Source organism: Aricia agestis, chromosome 9, assembly GCF_905147365.1.
Source record: "Aricia agestis chromosome 9, ilAriAges1.1, whole genome shotgun sequence".
NCBI lineage: Eukaryota > Metazoa > Arthropoda > Insecta > Lepidoptera > Lycaenidae > Aricia > Aricia agestis.
Window position 1 is genome coordinate 12,334,975 of NC_056414.1, and position 25,180 is coordinate 12,360,154.

At 38.6% G+C, this 25,180-nt stretch overlaps 1 protein-coding gene across 3 annotated transcripts; it reads left to right on the forward strand.

Annotated features, from left to right (window-relative positions):
* The first annotated feature begins 2,342 nt into the window (after positions 1-2,342).
* LOC121730144 (tumor protein D54) lies at positions 2,343-24,860 on the forward strand. Of its 3 annotated transcripts, none has more exons than XM_042119036.1 (6): positions 2,343-2,569; positions 14,048-14,211; positions 16,254-16,357; positions 16,531-16,590; positions 22,115-22,277; positions 24,538-24,860. In XM_042119036.1, exons 1-6 carry the CDS (start codon positions 2,551-2,553, stop codon positions 24,652-24,654), a joined length of 627 nt encoding a protein of 208 aa, XP_041974970.1. In that variant the 5' UTR covers positions 2,343-2,550; the 3' UTR covers positions 24,655-24,860. The 3 variants fall into 3 exon arrangements, with proteins under 3 accessions (XP_041974970.1, XP_041974968.1, XP_041974969.1); XM_042119034.1 differs by lacking the exon at positions 2,343-2,569 and adding an exon at positions 8,181-9,127; XM_042119035.1 differs by lacking the exons at positions 2,343-2,569; positions 16,531-16,590 and adding an exon at positions 8,203-9,127.
* The last annotated feature ends 320 nt before the right edge of the window (positions 24,861-25,180 follow it).

Consider the following 25,180-nt stretch of genomic DNA (forward strand, 5'->3'; position numbering starts at 1 on the left):
ATATTATAAACTAGATGTCCCGCACGGCTTCGCTCGCGTAAATTATTAGGAATTTACGGAAATCGTATATTTTTTCGCAACAAAATAGCTTATCTCTCTTTACATAGTCTACTCTATATCTGTGCCAAATAACATACAAAATTGCTTTAGTAGTTCGTGAGATAAACCCTTACTAATAATTTTCCGTTTTAACCACATTTCCGTTGTTTCTTCGGTCCTATTAGTTTGCGTGATAAAATAGCCTATAGCCTTCTTTGATAAATGAGCTATCTAACACTAAAATATTTTTTATCGGACCGATAGTTCCTGTGATTAACGTGTTCAATCAAACAAATAAATATTTTTTAAATCGCTTGACAAAATTGAATCTTGATCTAAATGACTATGAAAAGTACCAATGGGTCATAATAGGCTCATAATCATGGGATGCATATAACTTTATAAGGTATAATATGGTAGTGATGATGAATGTAATTTGCATAGCAGCATATGCTTTCTGTTCTTAAAGCAATGCAAAGAAGTTTTCTCAGCACCTTCCCAATCTAATCATGGTATACCTTGGTGCAAAATCTTACTTGTTGATTGCAAAATATGCAGACTACTTCCCACGAAACCAAAGTCACATGTTTCCATATAAATTTTAAGGAGTTCCCTCGATTATTCATGGCTCCCAGCAGCAGATCACCACTTTTGTGAGTATAGTACCAAATTGGGATGACACTCTGTACGCCAAAAGAAAAATCGTTGAATATAAAAAAACGAACATAACACCTCCCCCATTTTGAAAGTCAGTTAAATTGTAGCCTATGTGTTATTCTGATGTATAAGCTATATTATTGTAAAGTTTCATTAAGATACATTCAGTAGTTTTTGCGTGAAAGAGTAACAAACATCCATACATCCATACACCCAAACAAACTTTCGCCTTTATAATAAAGTAAATAAAGTAATAAAGTAGTAAAGTATATAAAGTATAAAGTAATAAAGTAAATAAAGTATAAAGTAGGATTAATTATATTCTGTTCACTAAACAATGCTGGCATGTCTTAAAAAAAAACTCTTTGTCGCGGGACAGAAAACCGACAACAATCGGGGAACCAGCCGCGAAGTGCGAAAAATATGCGAACCGGATCCACACTCACGTTTCGCGGAAAATCCGCGGCGTCGTGTGGGGATGGGGCCTAAGCAATGTAGTCATGACCACAGAGTACCTACAAATGAGGGATTTTCCTATTTTTTTAATTTGATTGTCAATCAGTTTCCATTTAAGTAACTAGATGGCGTATGGGTAGACAACTATCGGTAATAACTAATACCAGGGAATACCTTCAATAATTGCTACAAAACTGGGCAAAAGAATGTAAAACTTGATACATTTCAATTTGAAAAAGACGCAATAATATTCCAATGAATAGGATAATAAAGTTATTATAACGATGTTTTAGCTAAAATTCACTGAAGAAATATTATATAATATTATTACCGATAATATTTACCGCTATTCACACCAAATGTCACAGGAATAATACATTTTGGTTTTGACAACATCTTACCTGCACTTGTGCAAGATATTTAATGGCTAATATTTTACCAATAATGAATATCAAAAACCCAAATAACACAATTTGGGAAAAAATAATAAAAACCACACGAACAATAAAAAGTAGAAGAAGTTTGAAAGTGACATGCCTGCCAAAACTCTTTCAGTTGTCAAGTTTCAGTTTGACAAGTTTTTATTATGTCAGCGTGTTCCTAAACTATTACCAGTGTACTGGTCTAATCGCTTAGGCCAATGATCGCTTAGGTTTAAGCATAAACCTATGATGCTATATTAAGTCTTCTTCTTCTTCTTTTAAAAATGGCCGCCTCGGTGAGTTGCCAATGTCAGAGTGGCTTAAAGGACTTATGGGTTTAAGATATTTTGATTTATGTCACACTTGACAGTACACTGATATTTTTTGGAAACACAACCCATATGTAGTCAGTGATGCCAACCTGCAGATAATTTCAGATCAGTAAGGAATCAATAGAAAATCTAGAAGTGTCTATCCTTACGCCATCTAGTTAAGATTGTTAAAATTAAAATTAAAATATATAAATGAAAATCCCTCATTACAAATGAGGTCACGAGTCACGACACGACCATTAACCATAGATTAAAGTACACTACATGAATACAGTTCGACAGTTTGACTTTTGAGAGTCTGTACTCTGTACATGTTTTATAGTCTGTAGGTACCTTCATGGTCTGTAGCCTTGATTTTTGACATTTGAGACACGCCATTTTTATTATTTGACACTTTTGACAGCTCATGAACGTCGTCGTCGATGTCAAATACAACAAATAGGTACCTACGGTAGCAAAAATTTTCTGATGGGCGATTTGTAAATTGTTGTAATTTCCAGCAATTCGTTCTATTTCAAAGGAAAGAGCAGTGAGATTTTAGTTTTCAGAGAATTTAACCTCGGTTGAATTAAAACTTTAAAGTAAGCGACGACTACATCTACTTTTTGTATCATATCTTTCTAAGATTGAAATACTTTCCCATAATGAGTGGCGTACAAACAGGTCAGTAGCTTTATTCGATTTGTTTCATATTTCATATTACATTTAAGTATATAGTATAATTATAATAATTATTGTAACCACAAATTATAATAATAATAAACAGCATAGAAATGACGCAGATCTGATATGAATAATAGGTTGCATTATATTAATATTATTTTTAGGTACGGTATACTTATAAGAAAATTTATGCATGTAAATGATAAAAATTTCGATATGTTTTTTTTACTTTCACATTTTAAAAACTACTGTACTAGTAGTACATAAAATGCATACTGGCTAGTGCAATAATTGGATATCTCTGTGGCTGTTTTATTTATTTAATGCTTGGATTTTTTGACACATTAAAATATAGTCCTCCATTCTCTTCAATAGTCAATCTTTATGTTCTCTGAACCCTAATTTGACTATTTAGAAGAAACAGCCCACCAAAGCTCATGCATAAAATATGTTATTTATGTTGAATTGTAGCCTACTGAAGAATATCATATTTGTGCAAAGGAATTTTTGAATAGACACAATAAAAATAGTTAAGTAAATTAGTGTTTTTCATAATAATAATTGATTCATATATTTTATAAGCAAATACTGTCAATCAAATGTCTTTATAAAAAGAGTAGTGTTACAGCTTCCTAGTACCAACCATAGCTGGGCACCGTTAATCAAATAGTTAACTTTGTTAATCCGTTAAAAAATATGTTAGCTTTGTTAAATGTTAAAGCGTTACATTTTGGACGAATTGACGCAAGTTAACGTTAATCGTTAATATGTTAATATGTGTAACTACCTGTCCCGGTGATATGTGTAACTAGCTATCCCGGCTTCGTGTCACTTTGAAACCTTCCCTGGACTTCTATAAATATAAGCACTAGCGCTGAAAAATGAAATGATAAAACGAAACAAATCTCTTCTCACTTGCATGCGCCTGAAAATGTATCTAGTAAGTATTGTTTTTATTTCGTCTGAACCTGTTTACGCGCCGCGGTGGCGTGCGGTAAATAGTATGCATTGGACTAACGATTAACGGACTTCTGCATATTAACGGAAGTTAACGAGTCCATTAATATTTCAAAAAGTTAACTTAAAAGTTAATCCGTTAATCAAAATGTTAACTTCGTTAATTAACGATTAACAAGTTAATGCCCATCTATGGTACCAACCATTATCACCAATCAATATAACATTAAAATTTTGTATATTTTTGTTAGCTAAGACATGTTTTAGGTGACTAATTACTGAATAGATTTTTTTACCATAAATCCTTTTGTTTGCTGCCTAAACACACATAAGCTATATTAAGTCCACAAAGTTACTGAACTTTATTTTACCCAATCTTTTGGGTTTTTTTAGTGCTTACATCTTTATAAGTAGGGATGGAACTAAAGCCAGGGAAAATAAACATCAGCATTCTGCCAACAGCGTAAATAAACTGTATGTAAGGACCAATTTTTACTTAAAACTAGCTGACCCGGCAACCATTGTTTGGCCATATTTTTTCAAGTATCAATATAAAAAGTAGATAAAAACTTATTCTCATGCCTAACAAATGTACCATCGAGGAAATAGATTCCTAGGCAGTTGACAGACCTATGTCATTTGGTCGGCATATTTCAATTCAATGTTAGCTGTGATTGGTCAGAATGGTTTGACTTAACGCGACCAAATTACTTAGGTCCGCGATCTGCATAGGAATCAACTTCTCTGATAGTACATACAAAACAGAAACAAAATACAAAATTTCATTAAAATTGATTGAGCCATTCGAGCCAAATCGATTGATGTCCGTGGGAGAGCCATGCTTCGGCACGAATGGGCCGGCTCGACCGGAGAAATACCACTGCCTCACAGAAAACCGGCGTGAAACAGCGCTTGCGCTGTGTTTCGCCGAGTGAGTGAGTTTACCGGAGGCCCAATCCCCAACCCCCCTAGAAATGCCGCAGTTGAAAAACAATTTCTTACCCCAGGAGGGTACCAACTGCGTAGGAGAATCCCTCTCTGGACGTCCAGGCTCAGGAACTCCTGGAACTGAACGTCCAGGCTGCCCCTCGTATTCTGGGGAGGGCAAAATTGCGCTCCAATCTGCTCGGGGCAAGAGCAAACACACAAAGGCACCCCCCTCGATATTAAACATGGACTTTTGTAATATCAGGGGATTACACTCCAACCTTAATGCTGTCCATTACCACCTTGAGACGGCAAAGCCGGCTTTGCTCTTTTTAACCGAGACGCAGTTATCATTTCCGAGTGACACATCATACATTTCCCACCCAGGGTGTTGCCTCGAGCAATCCTTTCTACCCAAAGCTGGAGTGTGTGTGTATATTAGAGTTGATATCAGTTCTCGCCGCCTCAGCAATCTTGAGGTCATGGACCTATCAAACTTATGGCTCCGCATAGATTGCGACGACCACCTATGCGTGCCTATATAGGTGACCCCGAGACGGACCGACTCTTGGAGCACCTGCAAGCTGCTTCAGATTTTGTGCACCAGCAGATCCCATCCGCAGAGATCATAATACTTGGCGACTTTAATGCCCACCACGCCGACTGGCTCAATTCCAGTAAAACTGATCATGCGGGGAGATCTGTCTGCAACTTTGCCCTTGCGAACGACTTGACACAACTGGTTACTACGCCTACGCGAATCCCAGATGTGGATGGTCAGAATCCTTCATTGTTGGACCTCCTACTGACTTCAAATCCTGACGCCTACCAAATATCCGTAACCGCATCACTTAGTTCATTGGATCATTGCCTTGTTAGGAGTTCTGTGCCACTTACGACGGTGTTAAGACAGCGCGCTGTTAAATACCGTCGTGTGTGGCACTACAAGTCAGCAGACTGGGATGGGATGCGGTCGTTTTTTGCATCCTATCCTTGGGGGCACGTGTGCTTCTCGCCGGATGATCCCGACAACACTGCCAACTCTGTTGCCGATGTGGTAATGCAGGGGATGGAACTTTTCATTCCGACCTTTGTAGTGCCAACTGGCGGCAGATTTCGTCCCTGGTTTGGTTCATACCCCAAAAATGCTTCTCGCCGGAAGCAGGAGGTACCAATCCTGGGCCAACGCAGTGTCTGCTCGGGATTTAAATACCAGCACATATAAAAAGGAGTACAACCTTGCCTCTAGGTCCCTCAAGAAAGAGATTACTCGGGCAAAGCAACAGCACGTCAATAGTATTGGCAAGAGACTTGAGTGCCTCCCCTCCGGAACCCGTGCATTCTGGTCTCTGGCCAAAGCTATTGAAGGAAATTTCTGCAAGCCAACCCTACCATACCATCCCTACACGTAGGAAATGGATCGTTGGCCCAGGACGCAAAGGACAAAGCCGATCTTCTGGGCAAGCTCTTTGCGTCAAACTCGACCCTGGATGACGGGGGGCAGAAACCGCCGACCATACCGCGATGCACGAGCATCATGTCGGATATTCGGTTTCATCAGCGCTCAGTGCGAAAAGCCCTCTGTTCCCTTGATATCCAAAAGTCGAGTGGGCCTGACGGAATCCCGCCTATTGTGTTGAAAAAGTGTGCTCCAAAGTTGGCTCCGGTCTTGACGCGTCTTTTTCGGCTCTCCTATTCCAATGGCATCGTCCCGGCTTCCTGGAAGACAGCCTTGGTGCACCCGATCCCCATGAATCCATTATCAATAGCCAGCTTCTTCGATACTTGAACGGCCAGGGATTGCTAAGCGACAAACAATACGGGTTCCGTAAGGGTCGCTCGGCTGGTGATCTCTTGGCATACCTGACTCATCGTTGGGCTCAGGCAATTGAGTCGAAGGGAGAGGCATTGGCTGTTAGTTTGGACATTGCGAAGGCCTTTGATCGGGTTTGGCATAAAGCGCTGCTATCAAAGCTTCCATCATACGGGCTGCCCGAGAAATTATGTAAGTGGGTCACTAGTTTCTTAGCAGACAGAAGCATAAAGGTCGTAGTTGACGGCGAATGCTCGGAAACTCAGTCTGTTAATGCTGGTGTCCCTCAGGGCTGTGTGCTTTCGCCTACTCTATTCATACTGCATATCAATGACATGTTACAAACCAACGGCATTCATTGCTATGCGGATGATAGTGCAGGTGATGCTGTATATACCGGGTCCCCTAATATTTCTCGGCAAAATGTCACTGAGCGTCGAAACGAACTTGTGTCTAAGGTGGAGAATTCATTGGAGAAGGTCTCTGAATGAGGTAGACGTAACTTAATCCAATTCAACCCCACCAAGACACAAGTCTGCGCGTTCACCACTAAAAAGTCACCAATGGTCGTTTATCCTCGTTTCGAGGGCACATCTTTAACCATCTCCCCTAGCATCGAGATACTTGGCGTCAACATATCGAGCGAAGTCCAGTTCCGATATCATCTTGAGGGTAAGGCCAAATTAGCCTCGAAGAAGCTTGGCGTTCTTAACAGAGCGAGACAGTACTTCTGTCCGGACCAACGCCTACAACTCTACAAGGCGCAGGTTCGACCTCATATGGAATATTGTTCTCATCTCTGGGCAGGGGCGCCAAAATACCAACTGCTCCCTCTGGATCGTATCCAACGAAGGGCTGCTCGAATTGTTGACTGCCATAGTGTTTCAAACAGCTTGGACCCCCTGGAATGACGCCGAGATGTAGCTTCACTCTGCATCCTCTATCGGTTGTATCACGGGGAGTGGTCTGAGGAATTGTTCGGAATCATACCACCTGCAACTCTTCGCTATCGTCCCACGCGAAAAACATACCATCCTCATCACCTTGATGAGTGGCAGTCTTCCACAGTGCGTTTTTCGCGTAACTTTCTGCCGCGCACTGTAATACTCTGGAATGAACTGTCACCAGCAGTATTTCCGGACCGATACGACCTGCAAACCTTCAAGAAAAGAGCGTATTCCCTCTTAAAAGGCCGGCAACGCACCTGCAGCTCTTCTGATGTTGCGAGTGTCCATGGGCGACGGTAGTTGCTTATATATATATATATATATTAGATGATTAATCTAAAAAATCTAAAGAATCGAAAAAGTTAACAAAATAATTCTATTTTTAATTTAAAATATTGATTTATATTACACAATGTGATTTCACACATTAATCAAATTTATTTTACTAAGAAGTGAAAGATGCATGTGCTCAAATTTATAAAGTAAGCTTGTAAACATAATTTTTTAGAATTTATTTATTTCTCCTCATGCAGTCATAAAACCTGTCCAAACAAACAGGAAAAAATACTCTGTACAATAATGTACATGAAAAGACCATAGTTCATAATAATAGATTTATTCTAAAAGACAAATAAAAGCAGAACTTATTTAATATTTAAGTATATACATTGAAACATAATAAGTTTTTTTTTTTTTTTTTTTAAATAAGTACTTTATTCACTTTATTACAATTGTTTTACAGTATACATTAATACGCCAAACTGAACAAGCAGTTTGTAGGCGTAATAACACTAACAGCTTAGTTCTAATTTTTTTTTATAACTCATAAGCATAAAGTAATTTAACATGACCACTAAACTATCAAGAGTATTGTGCTACCTGCATGAGTCATTGCAAAATTAGAAATTCGCGTTTTTTTGTTGTTACATTGCTAAATAAGCGATGACGCAATCAGTGTTTCGAAGCCAAACAGCGAGAGGCGTCCGCGCCGCGACCGCTCACCGCCGCCAGCGCTGTCAATAAACTTGCCACACGACTCACGAGCCTTCAGCCTTCATTATGTACGCTAACAATTTTAGTCGACCATTACTCGTTCCGTGATGTATAGGTAGGTAATGTAATACCCGTATTGAACACTCGTATAACCTGATTTAGCGCCCCATCGACATGGCTTCGAATTCGGACTCAGCCGAATTTGAAATAATTTTTGTTGGAGGGTCAAGATCATGATTAAAATTATTTAGATCCGCGTTTGTGGCGCTCGGTGAAAGTGGTAAATGCGAGCACTCGGGCAGCGGCGCGAGACGTGCGCGGGCGCTTGTGTAGTCGATCCCAACGTGGCGTAAAAATTCGAAACCGAAACATATTGTAAAAAACATACTCGTGCCGTACAAAAAAGTTACTTGAACGTGTACCGTGAACGCATGTGGTTTCGTCGCCAATGTGCGGTTCACCATGTGATTCGGCGACCACGAAATGTTGTGCTAAAAATATGCTAGATTGTCGTGGAAGACGAGGCAGATAGAGTAGATGGAATGGCGGACGATGCGCTGGCGAGCGTGGAGCCCACGAGCCTGGAGTACATGGAGGACCCGTACTTTGTGGCTCCGGAGAACGACTCGACGCCGAGCTTCGACGTTGCCGTAGACGAATTGGAGGACCTCGACGATGTAGCCGCCTGGCCCCAGGAGGACATAGAGGGAGATTGGAAGGCATTACCAGACATCGCGGAATCCGCTCTGTGTATAGAAACTGAATTTTATATGGACAACCGTCGCCGGAGACTTCGTATTTTTAAGAAGAAAATGCGTGAGGTCCGAGTCACATTTCAAGATTTATCAAAGCCATATCTTGCCAAAGTGTCCAGTCACACGAACTATAAAAAGTTCCTCGGTATCACGCCAGGCTCTGCAGGTTTGTTTTAGATCGATTGAATATTATTTTGACCGCCGCGCCGCGCTGTCGGTTTTGTGCACATAATATTAAGTTGAGTCAACTGCCAAAGACAAAATTGTCTTCAAAGACACTATGGACTTTACTACTGTAGAGTTTATGATTTTAAATTTTTTTGTAACGCTGAATGCTGATAACCACGACAATATTTTCCCGATTCTGTTGTTAAAGGAACTTTTAAAGGGTAATATTTCAAAATGAATTCCTGCTCCAATAAAATACTCCATCGCGACTACTTCTTGTTTGTTCTATCGTTTTAAGTTAAAGGTCAATTTGCTAAAAGCAATATCAGAACTCTAGCATTAACTTGTTTAAGTGCAGTTTCCTGTTTTTGAAAAGCCATTAAAACAGCTAACAAAACAGGTAAGATGTCTAAAAGCATTGAGATGTACATCTCAATGTCTAAAAAGCGATGTGCTGACATTGTTTCGGTACCTAGGTACAGTCTGTCAAAAAAGTCATGAAATTAAAAAGTGGCAACATCGTAGTGTCATCCCTTTTTTCTCAGATTGATTTGAAAGGGATGACACTACGATGTTGCCACTTTTTAATTTCATGATTTTTTTGACAGACTTTAGGTACACTACTTTGTGTTATAGCAAAATTATAATATTGCGATGACCCTTTTCTGTTGACATTTTTAATCTTAGTGACGATCTATTGTATGGATGAACCTAGCCGTGTTAGACAATAGAAACACAGGATGTTTTTGAATATGTAGGCTTCGCATGGCCTCCGCGATTAAAAACATTGTTTTTATATTGATTTGTTATGTTTTTGTTCGTATGTTGAAAGTCAAAAGAATTGAATTAGTACGTGCCTTAGCAATAATATTGAATTTGACGACCGCATTATTGTTTTTCCCCTTTTAACCGTTAACGGCATATGGCATGTTTAAAAGACCCCTAATTGTTTTTAAATTCGTGTTGTTATGACAACAATATACGATTCTTATAAAAAAACAGTAAACGCTCGTTACGATTATTGTTTAGTGCTAATTTTAAATTTAATTGCTTTCAATTTCTCTGACATTTTACAAAGACAGCTGGTACAAACTCTACCATGAGTTTAAACTTTAAAGCTATATAGTATTTATCGATACTCGATACCGACTACGTAAATATTTAGTACTAGCTGTCCCGGCAAACTTCGTGTAACTTAAAAACCTTCCCTGGACTTCTACGAATATTTTAAGACTAAAATTAGCCCAATCCGTTCAGCCGTTCTCGAGTTTTGCGCTTAACAACACATTCAGCGACTCATTTTTATATTATAGATGGCGATTTTAGTTCCGCAAGTAACCGCAAGAGGCGCTCAATTTGCAATGAGGACTAAAAATTTACAGTAGTCGGTATCGAGAATCGAAAAATACTAAAGCTTTTAACTCATAATTAGAGCTCAGTTACCCAATTTGTTATCACTTTAATCAGTAATCACTATCAAATGGTTTGATATCATTATTCTTTCGTTGCTAATAAACGAACTAGTAAAACTCGAGATTGTATTGAACTAGACAGCTAAAAATTGCTCCAGTAGTTCGCAAGATAAGCCCTTTCAAATAATTTCCCCCGTTTTTTGCACATTCTCCTCATTAGTCTTAGCGTGATAAAATAATATAGCCTAGCCTATAGCCTTCCTCAATAAATGGGCTATCTAACACTGAAAGAATTTTTCAAATCGGACCAGTAGGTCCTGAGATTAGCGCGTTCAAGTTAGCCCTTTCAAATAATTTTCCCCGTTTTTTTCCACATTTTCATCTATTTCTTCGGTCCTATTAGTCTTAGCGTGATAATATAGCCTATAGCCTTCCTCGATAAATGGGCTATCTAACACTGAAAGAATTATCAAAATCCGTTGCATAGTTTTAAAGATTTAATCTCAGGGAACAAAGGGACATGAGGGAAAAAAGCGACTTTGTTTTATAATATGTATATGTCGCAGCCGACTGGCTTAAATAGCCGTTCAATCAAACAGCTAGCCCTTTGACTGAACAACGCCATTCAATCACACGTCTAGCTTTTATATTGAATATTTTAGTCGCTCAAAACGTTCAACACTACAGCTGATTCAAAAGCCGCCGTCTAATTGAAGTAGTTCAGCGCGCACCGCTGCGGCGCTAGGTGCGTTTTATTTACAATATGGCGTCAACTAGCAGGTGTTTGTGGTTGTTTTTCGGAAATAAAGTAGTTAATAAAAGTTACAAGTGTTATTAAAGAGACAAAAATTGTGGAGGCACATACGAGTGAATCAAAATTTCAACAAATATTCGAGGAGAAATTACGGGATTATGAAATGGATGGACGCAGCCCCCCGTCAAAACAAACACAATCCAGAAAGTCCAAAAATTGGTTAGGTTAGGTTAGAACTTAGACCACAACACAGAGGGAGCCGAGCGAGCGCAGCGAGCGTGCTGCGGCAGCAGCCGGCGACCGTCGGCAAAGAAAAGGGGGGCTCGGGGGGCGCAGCCCCCCGCCAAAACAAAAACAAACACAATCCAGAAAGTCCAAAAGTAGGTTAGGTTAGAACTGTGACCGTGCTGCGCCTGCGGCAGCAGCCGGCGACCGTCACGTAAACACGCCTCAGAATTTTTTATTTTTACTTATTGCATTAAACTTAATCCGAGAATAATCTTTCAATAAAATACAAAAAGATTTCCTATACTCCCAAATCACATATTATGCTAATGGTCGCCCTAGTTAATTTGCCATTAAAGCAGTTGGCTAAGCGTCGTCTAGCTGTAGTGTTGAACGTTGTAGTCAACAAGTCGGCTAAACGACGTATAGCCGTGTGATTGAATGGCGTTGTTTGGTCAAGGGGCTAGCTGTTTGATTGAACGGCTATTTAAACCAGTCGGCTGCGACATATAGATTAGTGCCTTTTTAAAAACTCGACTAAATCTCAACGAATTCTGTACTTAATTTTCATTCGTTTGAAGTCCGTACCAGCCCAGAACTGAGATACTTGACATAGAACTTTGCCAGTACCGAATAAAGGGCCAGTACCGAAAAAAAAGCACTAATGAAGAGTAAGAATAATTATTTCATACTTTTTAGGTCATTTTAAGAATATTGTTTTTTCCTTGGAAGTCAGGTTCATTTTTTTGTTAAAAAATAATAATGTACTTACGTTTATAACTATCGTAACATCATAAACAGCAACATCACTAGAAAGATTTGCATATTTGAGCCACTGAATTCTACGCACTGCTTATGTTGTAACTTGTAAAACGTTTTGAAAAATATTCAACTGAATATTGGGCACTTAGTAACGGTATGCAAATTGCCAATTTAGCCCGCAAATAACAGGTTTGATAAAAAGAAGATGCTTCATGTGAAGCTCAAGAATCTTGACACGAAAGATTTGAGAAACAAAGATGTGTACTTTGAAAAGCATGCAATATTTTTAACTGATTTCCAAAAAGGAGGAGGTTATATGTTAGGCTGTGGTTTTTTTTTGTATGTTCAACGATTACTTACTCCGCCGTTTGTGAACCGATTTTCAAAATTTTTGTTTTGTTATATTAGGTTTCACTCCAATTTGGTTCCATGTTCACAAAAGTGATGATCTGATGATGGAATCCATGAGTAATCGAGGGAACTCCTGAAAATTTGTATGGAAACATATTATGGTGATTTTGGTTTTATGAGAAGCATATGCTACCAAAACGCAAGATTTTGCACCAAGGTATGGTTCCGAAGATACTAAGAGAACTCCGGATTCCTTATAGATATAAGTTTGGGGGCTTAGGCGCTGTTTTAAGAATTGAAAGCATATGCTATTATGCAAATTACATTCATCAACATCACCACGTCAGGGTCACTAATGTCACAACTCACATGGTTGTATAATTGTATATGGATACAATATGCCCCCACAACACCAAAATTATATCATCAGTCATCACGTTATGTCCTTATACAAAACTAAAAAAATATATCCACAGCCGAACATATTATAACCTCCTTTTTGGAAGTCGGTTAAAAATGATCTGCTAACGATTTATAGTCAAAATAATCCTGAGCGCTTAGTTAAGGCCATCCCCCGAGCAAACGACCTTGACCATACATATTTTGACGCGTTGCCGAGATCGCACAAAAATCCCATTTTTTTACTCAAGACGTATCTTAGTTCAAAATTGATCTAAAAACATTTAAAACGGGGAATATGTAGTTAATGAAATTATTTATCTATTGTCGTGTGTTTCAAATAAACGTAATTTGTAAATACTAGGGAGATGCTGAAACTTGAAAGTTTGCTTAAATTTTAATAAATTGGCATTACTTTGGAGACTAATATCATGAGTATAATAAATAAAAATAGAAAATTTAAAACGGGGTAAGGAATGTTGATATACTTACTGTAGATTATTGCTGTATTTTTATTATAACTTTGTAGCTTTCAAATTATGAGTTTGTAAGGCTCTAAATACGGTAAATTACGGAATCTCCGTAGGGGAAGGGCCTTAAAAGGTATTCGCCAGTTTCGATAGCGAAGTGTCAAAAATATATCCAGGGATTTGACATAACGCATCGCAACCGCAATGTACCTATTGTCATGTCATGTCAATGTATTGTCATGTCATGTCAATGTACCTATTATTGGAGGCCCTGTGTTCCTGACACTTCAATAAACTTTAAATAGGTATTACATATTTCGTTCTTTCAATATTGGACTGTTTTACTCTATCTGAAATAGCTAGGTGCCTCCTAGCAATTGGCGCCATTCAAGAGAAACGACGAATGTAATATTGGTCACAAAATGATTAAGTACCAATAATTCATTTTTTTTTTGGCATAAGAAACATCCAGACTTGGAACACATTAAGTCAACTTGACTTCCAAATCCAAATTTCTGTGAATAATGGATTCACAATTGTTACAGCCGAGGAAGTGACCGCCAACTCCGGCGCCGGGGACATCCACACCCCGGACGAGCTCGCCGGGTTGACGCCTGAGCAGGCGGAGCAGCTGCGGGCCGAGTGGAGCCGCGAGCTTGCCAGGGTTGAGGAGGAGATTGCGACGCTGCGCACCGTGTTGCAGAGCAAAGTGAGTGTTTTTATGAAACAAGAAAAGGAACCATCACACATCCCAACACCGATTGAGGTCGACACTTCATTGACGTGACCTCGCTCAGCGCAGCGATTCTTTTGGTTCTCAAAAACACATTCCTCGCAACACATCTCTGGTGGAATCGCAGCCTTAGCTTGTATCTCAATCACCCTTGAGATCATCAAAGTGTTTTCTGTGGTTGTTACCACCGTTGATCCTGTCGACTCAGGAGTACAATGGGAATGTTTGGTGAGGCCATTACCAGTGAAAAGCAAATTGAGTTTTTGTCAATCACGATTCACGAGGGATCAAAGGAACCACCAGATTGATTGCTGCCACTCTTAAGGCCCCAGTTCAGTCTCGTTTTGTGCCCGACCGACATCCTGTGTTCAGCAGGGCTAAAATGGTCGCTTTGGAGAATCATGTTATGAATCATAATATTATTTCTTTTTTTTAAATCGCAAAATGCAAGTCTGCTTGCAATTCATGTGTAGTAATTTGTACTAATTTGACATTTGTCAGTTTGACAGTTTTGACAATTCATTTGCTGAATTGATTGAGAGGAATTGCTAAATGTGACCATTTTAGCCCCGCAGTCCTTTAAACACCTTCAATAAAACTACATGCTTTGCCCGTTTTACGTCATGATATTAGGGTGAGACAGTTTGAGCTTCTGGTTGAGTCGGTGTATTGTCAATATGTAGTGGAAGTATGTTATTTAAAACTTAAGAAAATATAGTTCAATTGATCTAATTGTGAATTGTGATTGGTCGATGGCGTACTTGGTAGGTAATTAGTAGAGTGCATGTATAAAATCATTTAAAGACGTTATTAATGTCTGCACGTTTTACATAACGTGAAATTGAACGTGAAACTGGGTCCATTGCAATTTCATAGCCTACCGTGAAAAGTATGTTAAAGGTGCAATGTTGTTCCGTATATATTGTAAAGCGAAAGTCAAAAAGTACATTAAGTATTTGACATTTTCAATGAAGGTATTCTTCTTATACAGAAACCAACTTGAAAATAATATTGAATTATTTTCTCCACGGCTACTCTAATTCCTAAATGACCTAAATCCGTGTTTCTGTTTTTTCTGATGCGTTGAGAAAATCCACTTGACAGACAACGAATAGTGGATTTTCGAGAGAGCGTTAGCCTGGAGTTACTCTTTTTTTTTAAATAAAAGAACCACTTTTATACCTACCATCATTCTGTTTTTGTTCTGTAAGTCATGTACAGCCTGTCAGTACCGTACGATAATGTAGAGACTAGACGGGTCTTTAATCTTATTAACATTTAGTCTGTCTGGCTGTCAACACAGAGAAGCGACACGATAAAGTTATCGCCCAATGAAGCATGTTAAAGTGTGCGTTCATTCAATTATATACCATACCATTTACCAGACATATTATTTATTATACTAAGCCCTAGGCTAGAATAACCAGCCACAGCCTTTACTATATTTTTATTACACGTTGTTACAAGATGTAAATAGACAATCAACCTAGGTTAGATATACCTAGCCTTTTTACTACATTTTTTATTACACATTGTTACAAGATGGAAATAAACATGAACCTGAAATCCTTGATCAAGAAATGCTTTCTGCTCCCTTTCTTCGTTTCGTTTGTCAAAAAGTAGAAAACCAATAAAGCTTGTGCAAATACTGTTTGATTAGTTTCTTAATAGTAAATAATCTTAGTTCTTATTGAACAATTGTTTCAAAGTAAAGTTGATTAAAAATAAATTATATTGAATTTTATCCGTCCGTTGCACTCACATTATCGCTTTGTAGAATAGTCGCTTAAGAGACAAGAAAAACTTTCAACAAAAAACGTCTAGATTACGGTAAATAAAGTGCGGCAGGGCTTTAAATGAACGAATGAACGTGGGCTGGGGCGCTGCTGGTAAAGGAGAACTGTCAAAAATTTCGTTTTTGTATGATGGCAGCGTTAGTTCCTTTTTTCGCCGCGTTCATTTAAAGCCTTGCCGAGCTCTATTTTCGTCTCCTCTTAAAAGTTTTTGTTTTGTAACAGATTCGCCAGAGCTCGGAGTTGAAACGCAAGCTGGGGATCACAGTGTGGAAGGAGATTACCGAAGACGTTAACCAGGGTATAAAGAATGTGAAAGAAAGCCATGTGTAAGTACTTATATATAAAAGATAAGCACAAAACAATCGCACTTTCCTCAGGGTTAGAACTTAGACGTATTCCGCTTCGCTTGAATTTTTCATTTTGCTTGTGCCCCCTTTTTTTGGAGGTGACGGTAGCTTTTCAGTTTCTTTCATTAGATTTTTTATTTGGTTGTGAACAGTTACAAAACGGTAGAAACTCGGGTGGCTGCGCTTACACAGGCTGTAACTGAATCACCCATGTAAGTACAGTTGCGTTTAATAAAATGCAATACCGAATAACAGAAAGCTTTGTACAGCTATATTTTTATTGCACGCCGTTTTATCTACAAAATTATAATTTTTATTTCGTAGTTAGCTGTTAGAGCTTATGAGTTATGAGTTATGGACTCTTGACTGTTCTAACCCGGATATATTTTGCACTGAAATTAAGTTAATTTTACAATGAAGACGTATATATATTGTATAAGTTTGCACGATATAAAAATATTAGCGTTTAAACAGCTAGGCGACGTATATTTACATTAACAAAAGTATCCATGTTGCGAATTGCAAATATGTAACAAAACAACTTCTTTGAAATGAAATGAAAATATTTATTTGTAAATAGGTTAACAAAGTTAACACTTTTAGAACGTCGTGTCTACATGAGGCCTACCACCGGTTCGGGAACTACCCCGCCGAGAAGAATCGGCGTAAGAAACTCGCACGGAGCCATCTTTTACCAAAAAGGTGGAAAATAACAACTTTTATAAAATTATGGTTCAACTTTTTATTCCATAACTTCTTTTACAATGAACTTTTAAACATCGTATTCTTACCATTTTTTGGCTTCCGTAACAATTACTATAATTTCTTTATAAGGTCGTGTTAAATTGACTTAAATTAAAGTATTGATTTTTCGTAGCTTGTTCTGTGACTGTTACCACTTGTGAGTGCTATAACGGCCGCGGCAGTGGAGCGGCCTTCACAGTTCACGATATGAACTTGCATGTAAACTCCTCATTAATTATTGTTATATTTTTAATACGAGGCACACAATATCCTAAAGAAAACAGCTACAGTATGTAAATATTTTTTTATAAATTGTACTAGCTGTCCCGGCAACGTTGTTTTGCCATATTTCGCCCATATTATTTTATTGTAGTGTAGTGTGACTAAATAAGTATATCACCATGGCAACGTCCATCGCTATCCCGTCGCACAAACAATGGTCGCCGTCAGTCTCGAGTTGTAATCATTTACTATTATTTATTCAACAAATGCACTTATCAATATAAAAAGTACCCAGTAGCCGATTCTCAGACCCACTGAATTTGCAAATAAAATTTGGTAAAAATCAGTAAAGCCGTTTCGGAGGAGTACGGTAACTAACATTGTGACACGAGAATTTATATAAGTAGGTATAAGACAAGTGGATAAAGACAACAAAGCAGACTTCATTACTTTACTAATATTATAAATGCGAAAGTGTATCTGTTTGTCTGTTACGCTTAAACAGCTTAACTTATTTAGTTCAAAAGTATGGAGATGCTTTAAAAGAGAGCGGAGGGCATTATATGTGATAGGATACTGGATAGATTAATTTCGACAAAATATCTACCGCGTTAATCGGGATTCGCGATAAATTACGGTAACTACCGGTAACATCTAGTCATAGTAAAGAATAGGTCAGAAATAGTGTTTTTTATATGGGAGCCCCCTTAAATATAAATTTTATTTTGTTTTCAGTATTTGGTGTTATAGACGCAACAAGAATACACAATCTGTGAATATTTTAGTAGTCTAGCTTTAGTGGTTCTTGATATACGGCTTGGAGACAGACAGAAGACGGACAGACATCGAAGTCTCAGTAATAGGGTCCCGTTTTTACCTTATTGGTACAGAACCCTTAAAATTCCCAATCCTAGCAAAAATATTGTTGTCGATGTATGGAAAGTACCTTTTAACAGGCAAACTAACTCGGTACTACGTACATTAGAGCTATTGATAACATTATAGTATTGATTAGATAGACGTAATTGAAGATTCTGATACGTTACTCGGACACTATTCTAATCGTAAGTGTGTCGCAAAAGTTATGGATATAATGTATTTACAATGTACATCCATGGGCGTACCGAGGGGGGGGTGCAGGGGGGGCAGCTGGCCCCCCTGGATCATGTTGACATCCCTACTAAGTATAATATCTAGTAGTTTTATCTATAAAAATTAAGAAAACGAATTTTGACATTTGTTTGCAATAAGTACAATATTTTTACAACTAAAAATTATTAATTTTTTATTCTTCATAAACACCTAGCTTATGAAAAATCTGATTTGCCCCCCCCTGGGCCAGAACCTGGGTAATTTGCCCCCCCCTGGCACCAGAACCTGGGTAATTTGCCCCCCCCCCCCCTGGTCCAGAACCTGGGTACGCCCATGTGTACATCTATGTTTAATGCATTAGACAGTATCTTAAACTTTAAAGACTGACATAGCTATAATTCTAGTCGAAATCGTTCTAGAGTTCACATTACTTCTTTTCTACAATCGTGGATTGTATTATTATATATCATCAAGTCACTGTACATATCAATAATATTATTATAATTAACAATTTATTTTGTTTGTTTATATATACTTTGGTATTATCATGCATGTAGAGCTACTGTTCTAATCAGTTTAAACTTACTAAATTATAATCAGTTATTCTGCATATCTGTGAAATTCAAATTTTACATTTTTTTAATGGCATGTAATCTAAAATAATTATAATTTTCTTTAACTTTAAGATACTGATATATTTAATACATGAAAATGAGGATAGAGAAAGAGATTCCAAAACAATATAGTCGACTAATTGTAGTACTTAATATGTTGCAAAAGTTGTAGACCATTTGTTACCTAATGTCTATTGCATAATGTTGCTGAATGCTGCGTTATGTAGGCCCGCGCAATGGATGCACATTTCAGTCTAAATTTTGCAAAAAAAAACAATAATAGCATAAGATTGTCACGTAATATGACAAAAAAAAGTAATAGTTTTAGTTACATTAATTTCTGCTAACCAAATGAAATGAGGAAATGACGATGAAACAATCATCTATATATATAAAAATCAATTGCTGTTCGTTAGTCTCGCTAAAACTCGAGAACGGCTGAACGGATTTATCTTATCTTGGTCTTGAATTATTCGTGGAGGTCTAGGGAAGGTTTAAAAGGTGAGAAAAATTCGAATAATTGCCGGGAAAATCCTCAAAACAGCATTTTTCTATTTCCCATACAAACGTTTTCTAAATAAAATGGAGAGTCAATTTGTAATTTATTACCGCTGCATAAAGTTCAAATTCGCGTGCGCGTTGGAGGACCTAATATCGCGTTCTGAAACTCAACAAAAGTGAAAGTGAATCGCGAACGCGACAAAATTGCATAGTCTCAAAATACATAGTACATAAATGAAGTGGTGATCTGATGAAATATCCGTAAGTAATCGAGGGAACTCCTCAAAACTTATAGGGAAACATGTGGTGACTTCGGTTTCGTGAGAAGTATTCTAAACATATGCTACCAACAAGTAAGATTTTGCACCGAGATATACCTGGTATACCGTGGTTCGGGAGGTGCTGAGAGAACTCCTGATTCTTTATAGATACAAGTTTGGGGGTTTCGACGTTGTTTTAAGAACAGAAAGCATATGCTACTATGCAAATTACATTCATCATCATCATCATCACTACCATATTATACCATTTCATATTCTTTTAGATCGAGACTCGAGTTTGTCAAGCGATAGTTAAAAAAAATCTATACCTACCTAATATTATAAACCTGAAGAGTATATTTGCTTGAACGCGTCAATCTCAGGAACTACAGGTCCGATTTAAAAACTTATCTCAGTGTTAGATAGATCATTTATCGAGTAAGACTATAGGCTATATTATATTATCACGCTAAGACTAATACGACCGAAGAAACTCAGGAAAATGTGGGAAAAACGGGGGAAATATTTTTTATGAGAAAATGTACGGTTTCTGTAACATTCCTAATTTACGCGGGCGAAGCCGCGCGGGACATCTAGTTTCCAAATATTTTAAATAGGCAATAAAATAATTTGAAATGTTTCTAGGAATATATTTCTGTAATTCTGTATCAATATTTGAGTCATCAATATTATTATCTTTATTGTGAAAGACAATGCGTAACTAAAAACTGCTCAGCGTTCAGACATGTTTGATAAAGAATTGATCATCATTGATAACAGATATCTCCAAAAAAAAAACCACAGCCGAATATATAACTAACTACCTAACGTTTACTAACCTAACCTAACTAATAACCCTACCTAACTAACCTCACCTAACCTCCTCGTTTTTTGGAAGTCGGTTAAAAATAGTATATTATTTAATATGAGTTATGACTCATACCAAATCTTTGCAAATTCATCAATCGATTCAAAGACAAAACATTATTTTTTTAGGGTCCATTAAAAAAAGACATGTCTCAAAAGGGTTCCGCCACCACAAAAGTTTGAGAACCAGGATTCGTTACAGGATATCATGATGACAATATTATAAGCACTGAGTGACCTCTAATCTGTGCTTCACAACTACCATGTAGCAAGCTAGTATTTAGTGATAAATGTAGGTTTGTGGAAGCGTACAATAGGCAGTAGGTAGTTTAGTATTGAGTTAGAGTTCCTATGATTCTGAAGTTTGGGAGGAGTTTATGATTTCAATAACATTGTTGGTTGGGTAACATGTTTGACGTTAGCCAATCATAAGTGCTATTATAGGGGATAAATAAAAAAATCTCAAAATTATAAAGCAACTGTAACTGGTTATCAATATTATAAAGCAGTGTTTTCCAACCTGTGGGTCGCGACCCCCTAGGGTCACACCATAAAAAGGTTGAAAAACATGGTATAAAGTAGTGCGAGGAATGTTTGTTTCTAAATAGTTTTACAGGGAGTTTCCAAGGAGAAATAAGAACGAATAATACATAACGTATCTGTATGTGTAATACTAACACTTTACGCCAATATTAATGCTTCATGAAACTAGTAATGATATGAATATTATTTATTTTCATGTACTTAATAACTGAGTTTACATTAAATAAAGATTCACACGAAGGTCTGTGTTGCATTGTGCAATAATTTCTAGGCAAGACTAATTTTGGAATTTATTAATGTGTAGACTAATTGACCAATTTGATGCAATTTTTATTATTATGTAAAGTTTACAATAACTATTATTTTAAATTAAAACATCTACCTACATAGTAACTGGTGGCTAGTTTGACTCAAGTTGATATCAGGGGCGCCAACATGCTTATTTGATGATTTGAAATATTGACCAACAAGAGATGATGATTATGCACAATGAATATGATGTGGAGTCAGGGTCTTTGACTAGCTTACTAAATTTCATCTCACAGTTCAACTACCGTAAAAACTTGTTGCTCCATTAGTTACACGCTCAGTCTGGCATCACTTCAGTCCGTCAGTCTAAGGCCGGTATAAATAGTCAGTACCGTACCTACTCAAGATGCATCTCGGTATCAAGACGCGGTTCGGCTCTATGATTGGTCCAATCACAGAGCCTGAACCGTGTCTTGAGACCGAGATGCATCTTGAGCACTGACTATTTATACCGGCCAGACGGGCGCCAGCATGATGGCTGAAAGTAACCGCAGTTTCAATAATTTGTAGCAACTAGCAAGCAATACACATTGTTACAACCATAAAAGCGTCTTATTAAACGTATGTTTGTCCTTGTTTCATAGATACCAAAAAACCGAATCTGTGATAAAGACGACGGCGGAGAAGACGACGTCGATATTCGGCGGGATAACGGCCGGCGTGACCAGCAAGCTCGGCCAGATGCGCAACTCCGAGTCCTTCCGCTCCATAGAGGAGCGCGTCGGCTCCGCTTACGACAATGTCAAGGTAAAGATGATAATTTGTATGCGATTGAGCTGGCCAAAAGGAAAATGCTTTATGTCGACGGCTTAAGGGTGATCGCACATTTATCAACACATTTTAGAAATTATGTGAGACCTCGCACATATTTTGTCCGCACCGTTGACCGTACGCGCCGCATATCGTGTGCTATGCGGTGCGTTCGACGCGTAAGGCGCGTACGGTTCTGACAAATGTGCGACCAGCTTTAGGCTTCTTCCTTTTGGCCAGCTGGTGGCGGCTTTCGTGGCCGGAGTCATTTAGGAATGTATGCAAAATGTCTTACCGTTATTGCGCCGATGATACTTTGTATCAGTTTGAGCTGGCCAAAAAGAAAAAGCCTTATGTCGACGGCATAAGGCTTCTTCCTTGTGGTCAGCTGGTGGTTTTCGAGGCCAGAGTAATTGAGAATGTATGCAAAATATCACCGCCGATGCTATCCACCGGATTTATGGCAGAACTTGTCAGAAATAAATCTCTGAATAATTAATGGTCTGCAATCTGTAGTATAGCCAGCCATTATATATTTTACTTATGATTTTTTATATCCTAGCAGACTAACCTAATCTGTATAACCATGCTTTACAACAAAAAAAGTCCATTCTCTTGCTTTGTGATCTATATGTTCAAACTACAAACGGAAGTTCTTCAAGTACGTTTACCTTTCTTCACTCTTGTGTACACGCGTCCATTTGTTATTTTTTCTCGTTATGTCCGCTTTGCATGCATTAAGCGATCATAATTTTATTGCTCTTATAAACGCGCTGTGACGCAATTCGTAGGCTATTTGTGTCGGCGTGTTTACATGTATCCCAATTAAAATAAAACCTAGTATAGATTTTTTGTTTGACTTTTTTACTAATTGCTGTTACTCGTTTACTTCGTGAACTTAATTGGGTAAATATAACATGAAAAAATTAAAAGTATACTGCGGTCGTCGGATAGATAGAAATTCGGCCATTGACCCATATCTGCCGCTCTTTTTCACATTCGCATGAAAATACACATTGGCATCCAGCTCACTTACGCCTCTAGTCCAGCGACGCTGCGAACTGCGCATCGACGCTGCGAACTGCGCACCGACGCTGCGAACTGCAAAATATCTGCGAAACCAATACGAAACCAATGTGTGGGAGAGCCATGCTTCGGCACGAATGGGCCGGCTCGACCGGAGAAATACCACGTTCTCACAGAAAACCGGCGTGAAACAGCGCCTGCGCTGTGTTTAGCCGAGTGAGTGAGTTTACCGGAGGCCCAATCCACTACCATATTCCCTTCCCTTCCCTTCCATCCCTACCCTCCTTTATTACCCTATTCCCTCTAAAAGGCCGGCAACGCACCTGCAGCTCTTCTGATGCTGCGAGTGTCCATGGGCGACGGAAGTTGCTTTCCATCAGGTGACCCGTTTGCTCGTTTGCCCCCTTATTTCATAAAAAAAAAAAAATAAACAGGAATAGAGCGAGATGCAATCGCATTGCCGTGTGGCGAGTGAGACAGTAAATCGGTCTGCCGCTGTTTCGCAGTTCGCACTTCGCAGCGTCGGTGGACTAGAGGCGTTCACGTGTGCAATGTGCATGTTTTTTTTTAAGAAATAAGGGGGCAAACGAGCAAACGGGTCACCTGATGGAAAGCAACTACCGTCGCCCATGAACATCAGAAGAGCTGACGGTGCGTTGCCGGCCTTTGAGGCCGCGTTTCCACTGACGCGGAGAGGAGCTTAGCGGTGCCGAATTGACCAATCGCCGTGCTCGAAATTTGTTATTAACTTATCACATTGTTATATACTTATCAAACAGAAGAGCAAGTGTAAGTAAGAAAATATTATGTGCAGGCGTTACACGAATAATAATGAAGAATATCTTCGCTCCGCTTCGCTGTTATTCCGCTGGAATAGCACGATTAGTCAATTCGGGCACCGCTAAGCTCCGCTCCGCTTCGCGTCAGTGGAAACGCACCCTTAAGAGGGAATAGGATTATAGGGTAGGAGAGGTAAGGAAGGGAATAGGGAAGGGAATAGGGTAGGGAATTGGGCCTCCGGTAAACTCACTCACTCGGCAAAACACAGCGCAAGCGCTGTTTCACGCCGGTTTTCTATGAGCCCGTGGTATATCTCCGGTCGAGCCGGCCCATTCGTGCCGAAGCAGGGCTCTACCGTGATAAGTGTACGTATGTATAATAAGATGTATGTATGTTGCCAACTGCTAGCTTGTGTTGTTGTCCATTAACGTTTCCGTTTTGTATCTTCCAGGGTAAAGTAACATCTCGCTCGAGTTCGACGCAGAGTTTCGACGAGGCACTGCGCGACAGCCGCGTCGCGAGCGGCGCCACCTCGCCCACCATCCCCGAGGGCAAACCGCTGCCTTAGTGCCGCTACAAGTTACACCTAGCCCACTAGCGAGCCAGACCTGTAACTGACGACCTGTGACCAAACAAATACGGCTAACCTACAAATAGTGACCTAAATGCGATAAACTTTAACTAATCTGCTATGCTTTGCTGTTTAGTGGTGTGTTGAGTTATAACTTTTACATAATATGATACTGAATGTACCGTAACTTCTTGGTGGAAATTCATGTTTCACAGTAATAATATACATCATTGATGATGAACCAGTCGTGTGAAACAAATTTGTTGATTAATAAAAGTGGAAAAAGTGCATGAAAAGTGTATATTATTGCTGTATAACTTTTACACCAATGCGACTTTAAGAATAAAGTAATTTAGGAGTGCCGTGTCGCGACTTTTATTACAATGCGGTATTAACAATTGAAGCCGTAAAGTGTCGCTACGCTTCAGTGTCAAGTGTTGTCTCACCTTAAATATCTGAAAAATACTAAAACCAGTGTTATGTGTAACAATAAAACTTACACTAATATGACTCATTCAATAAA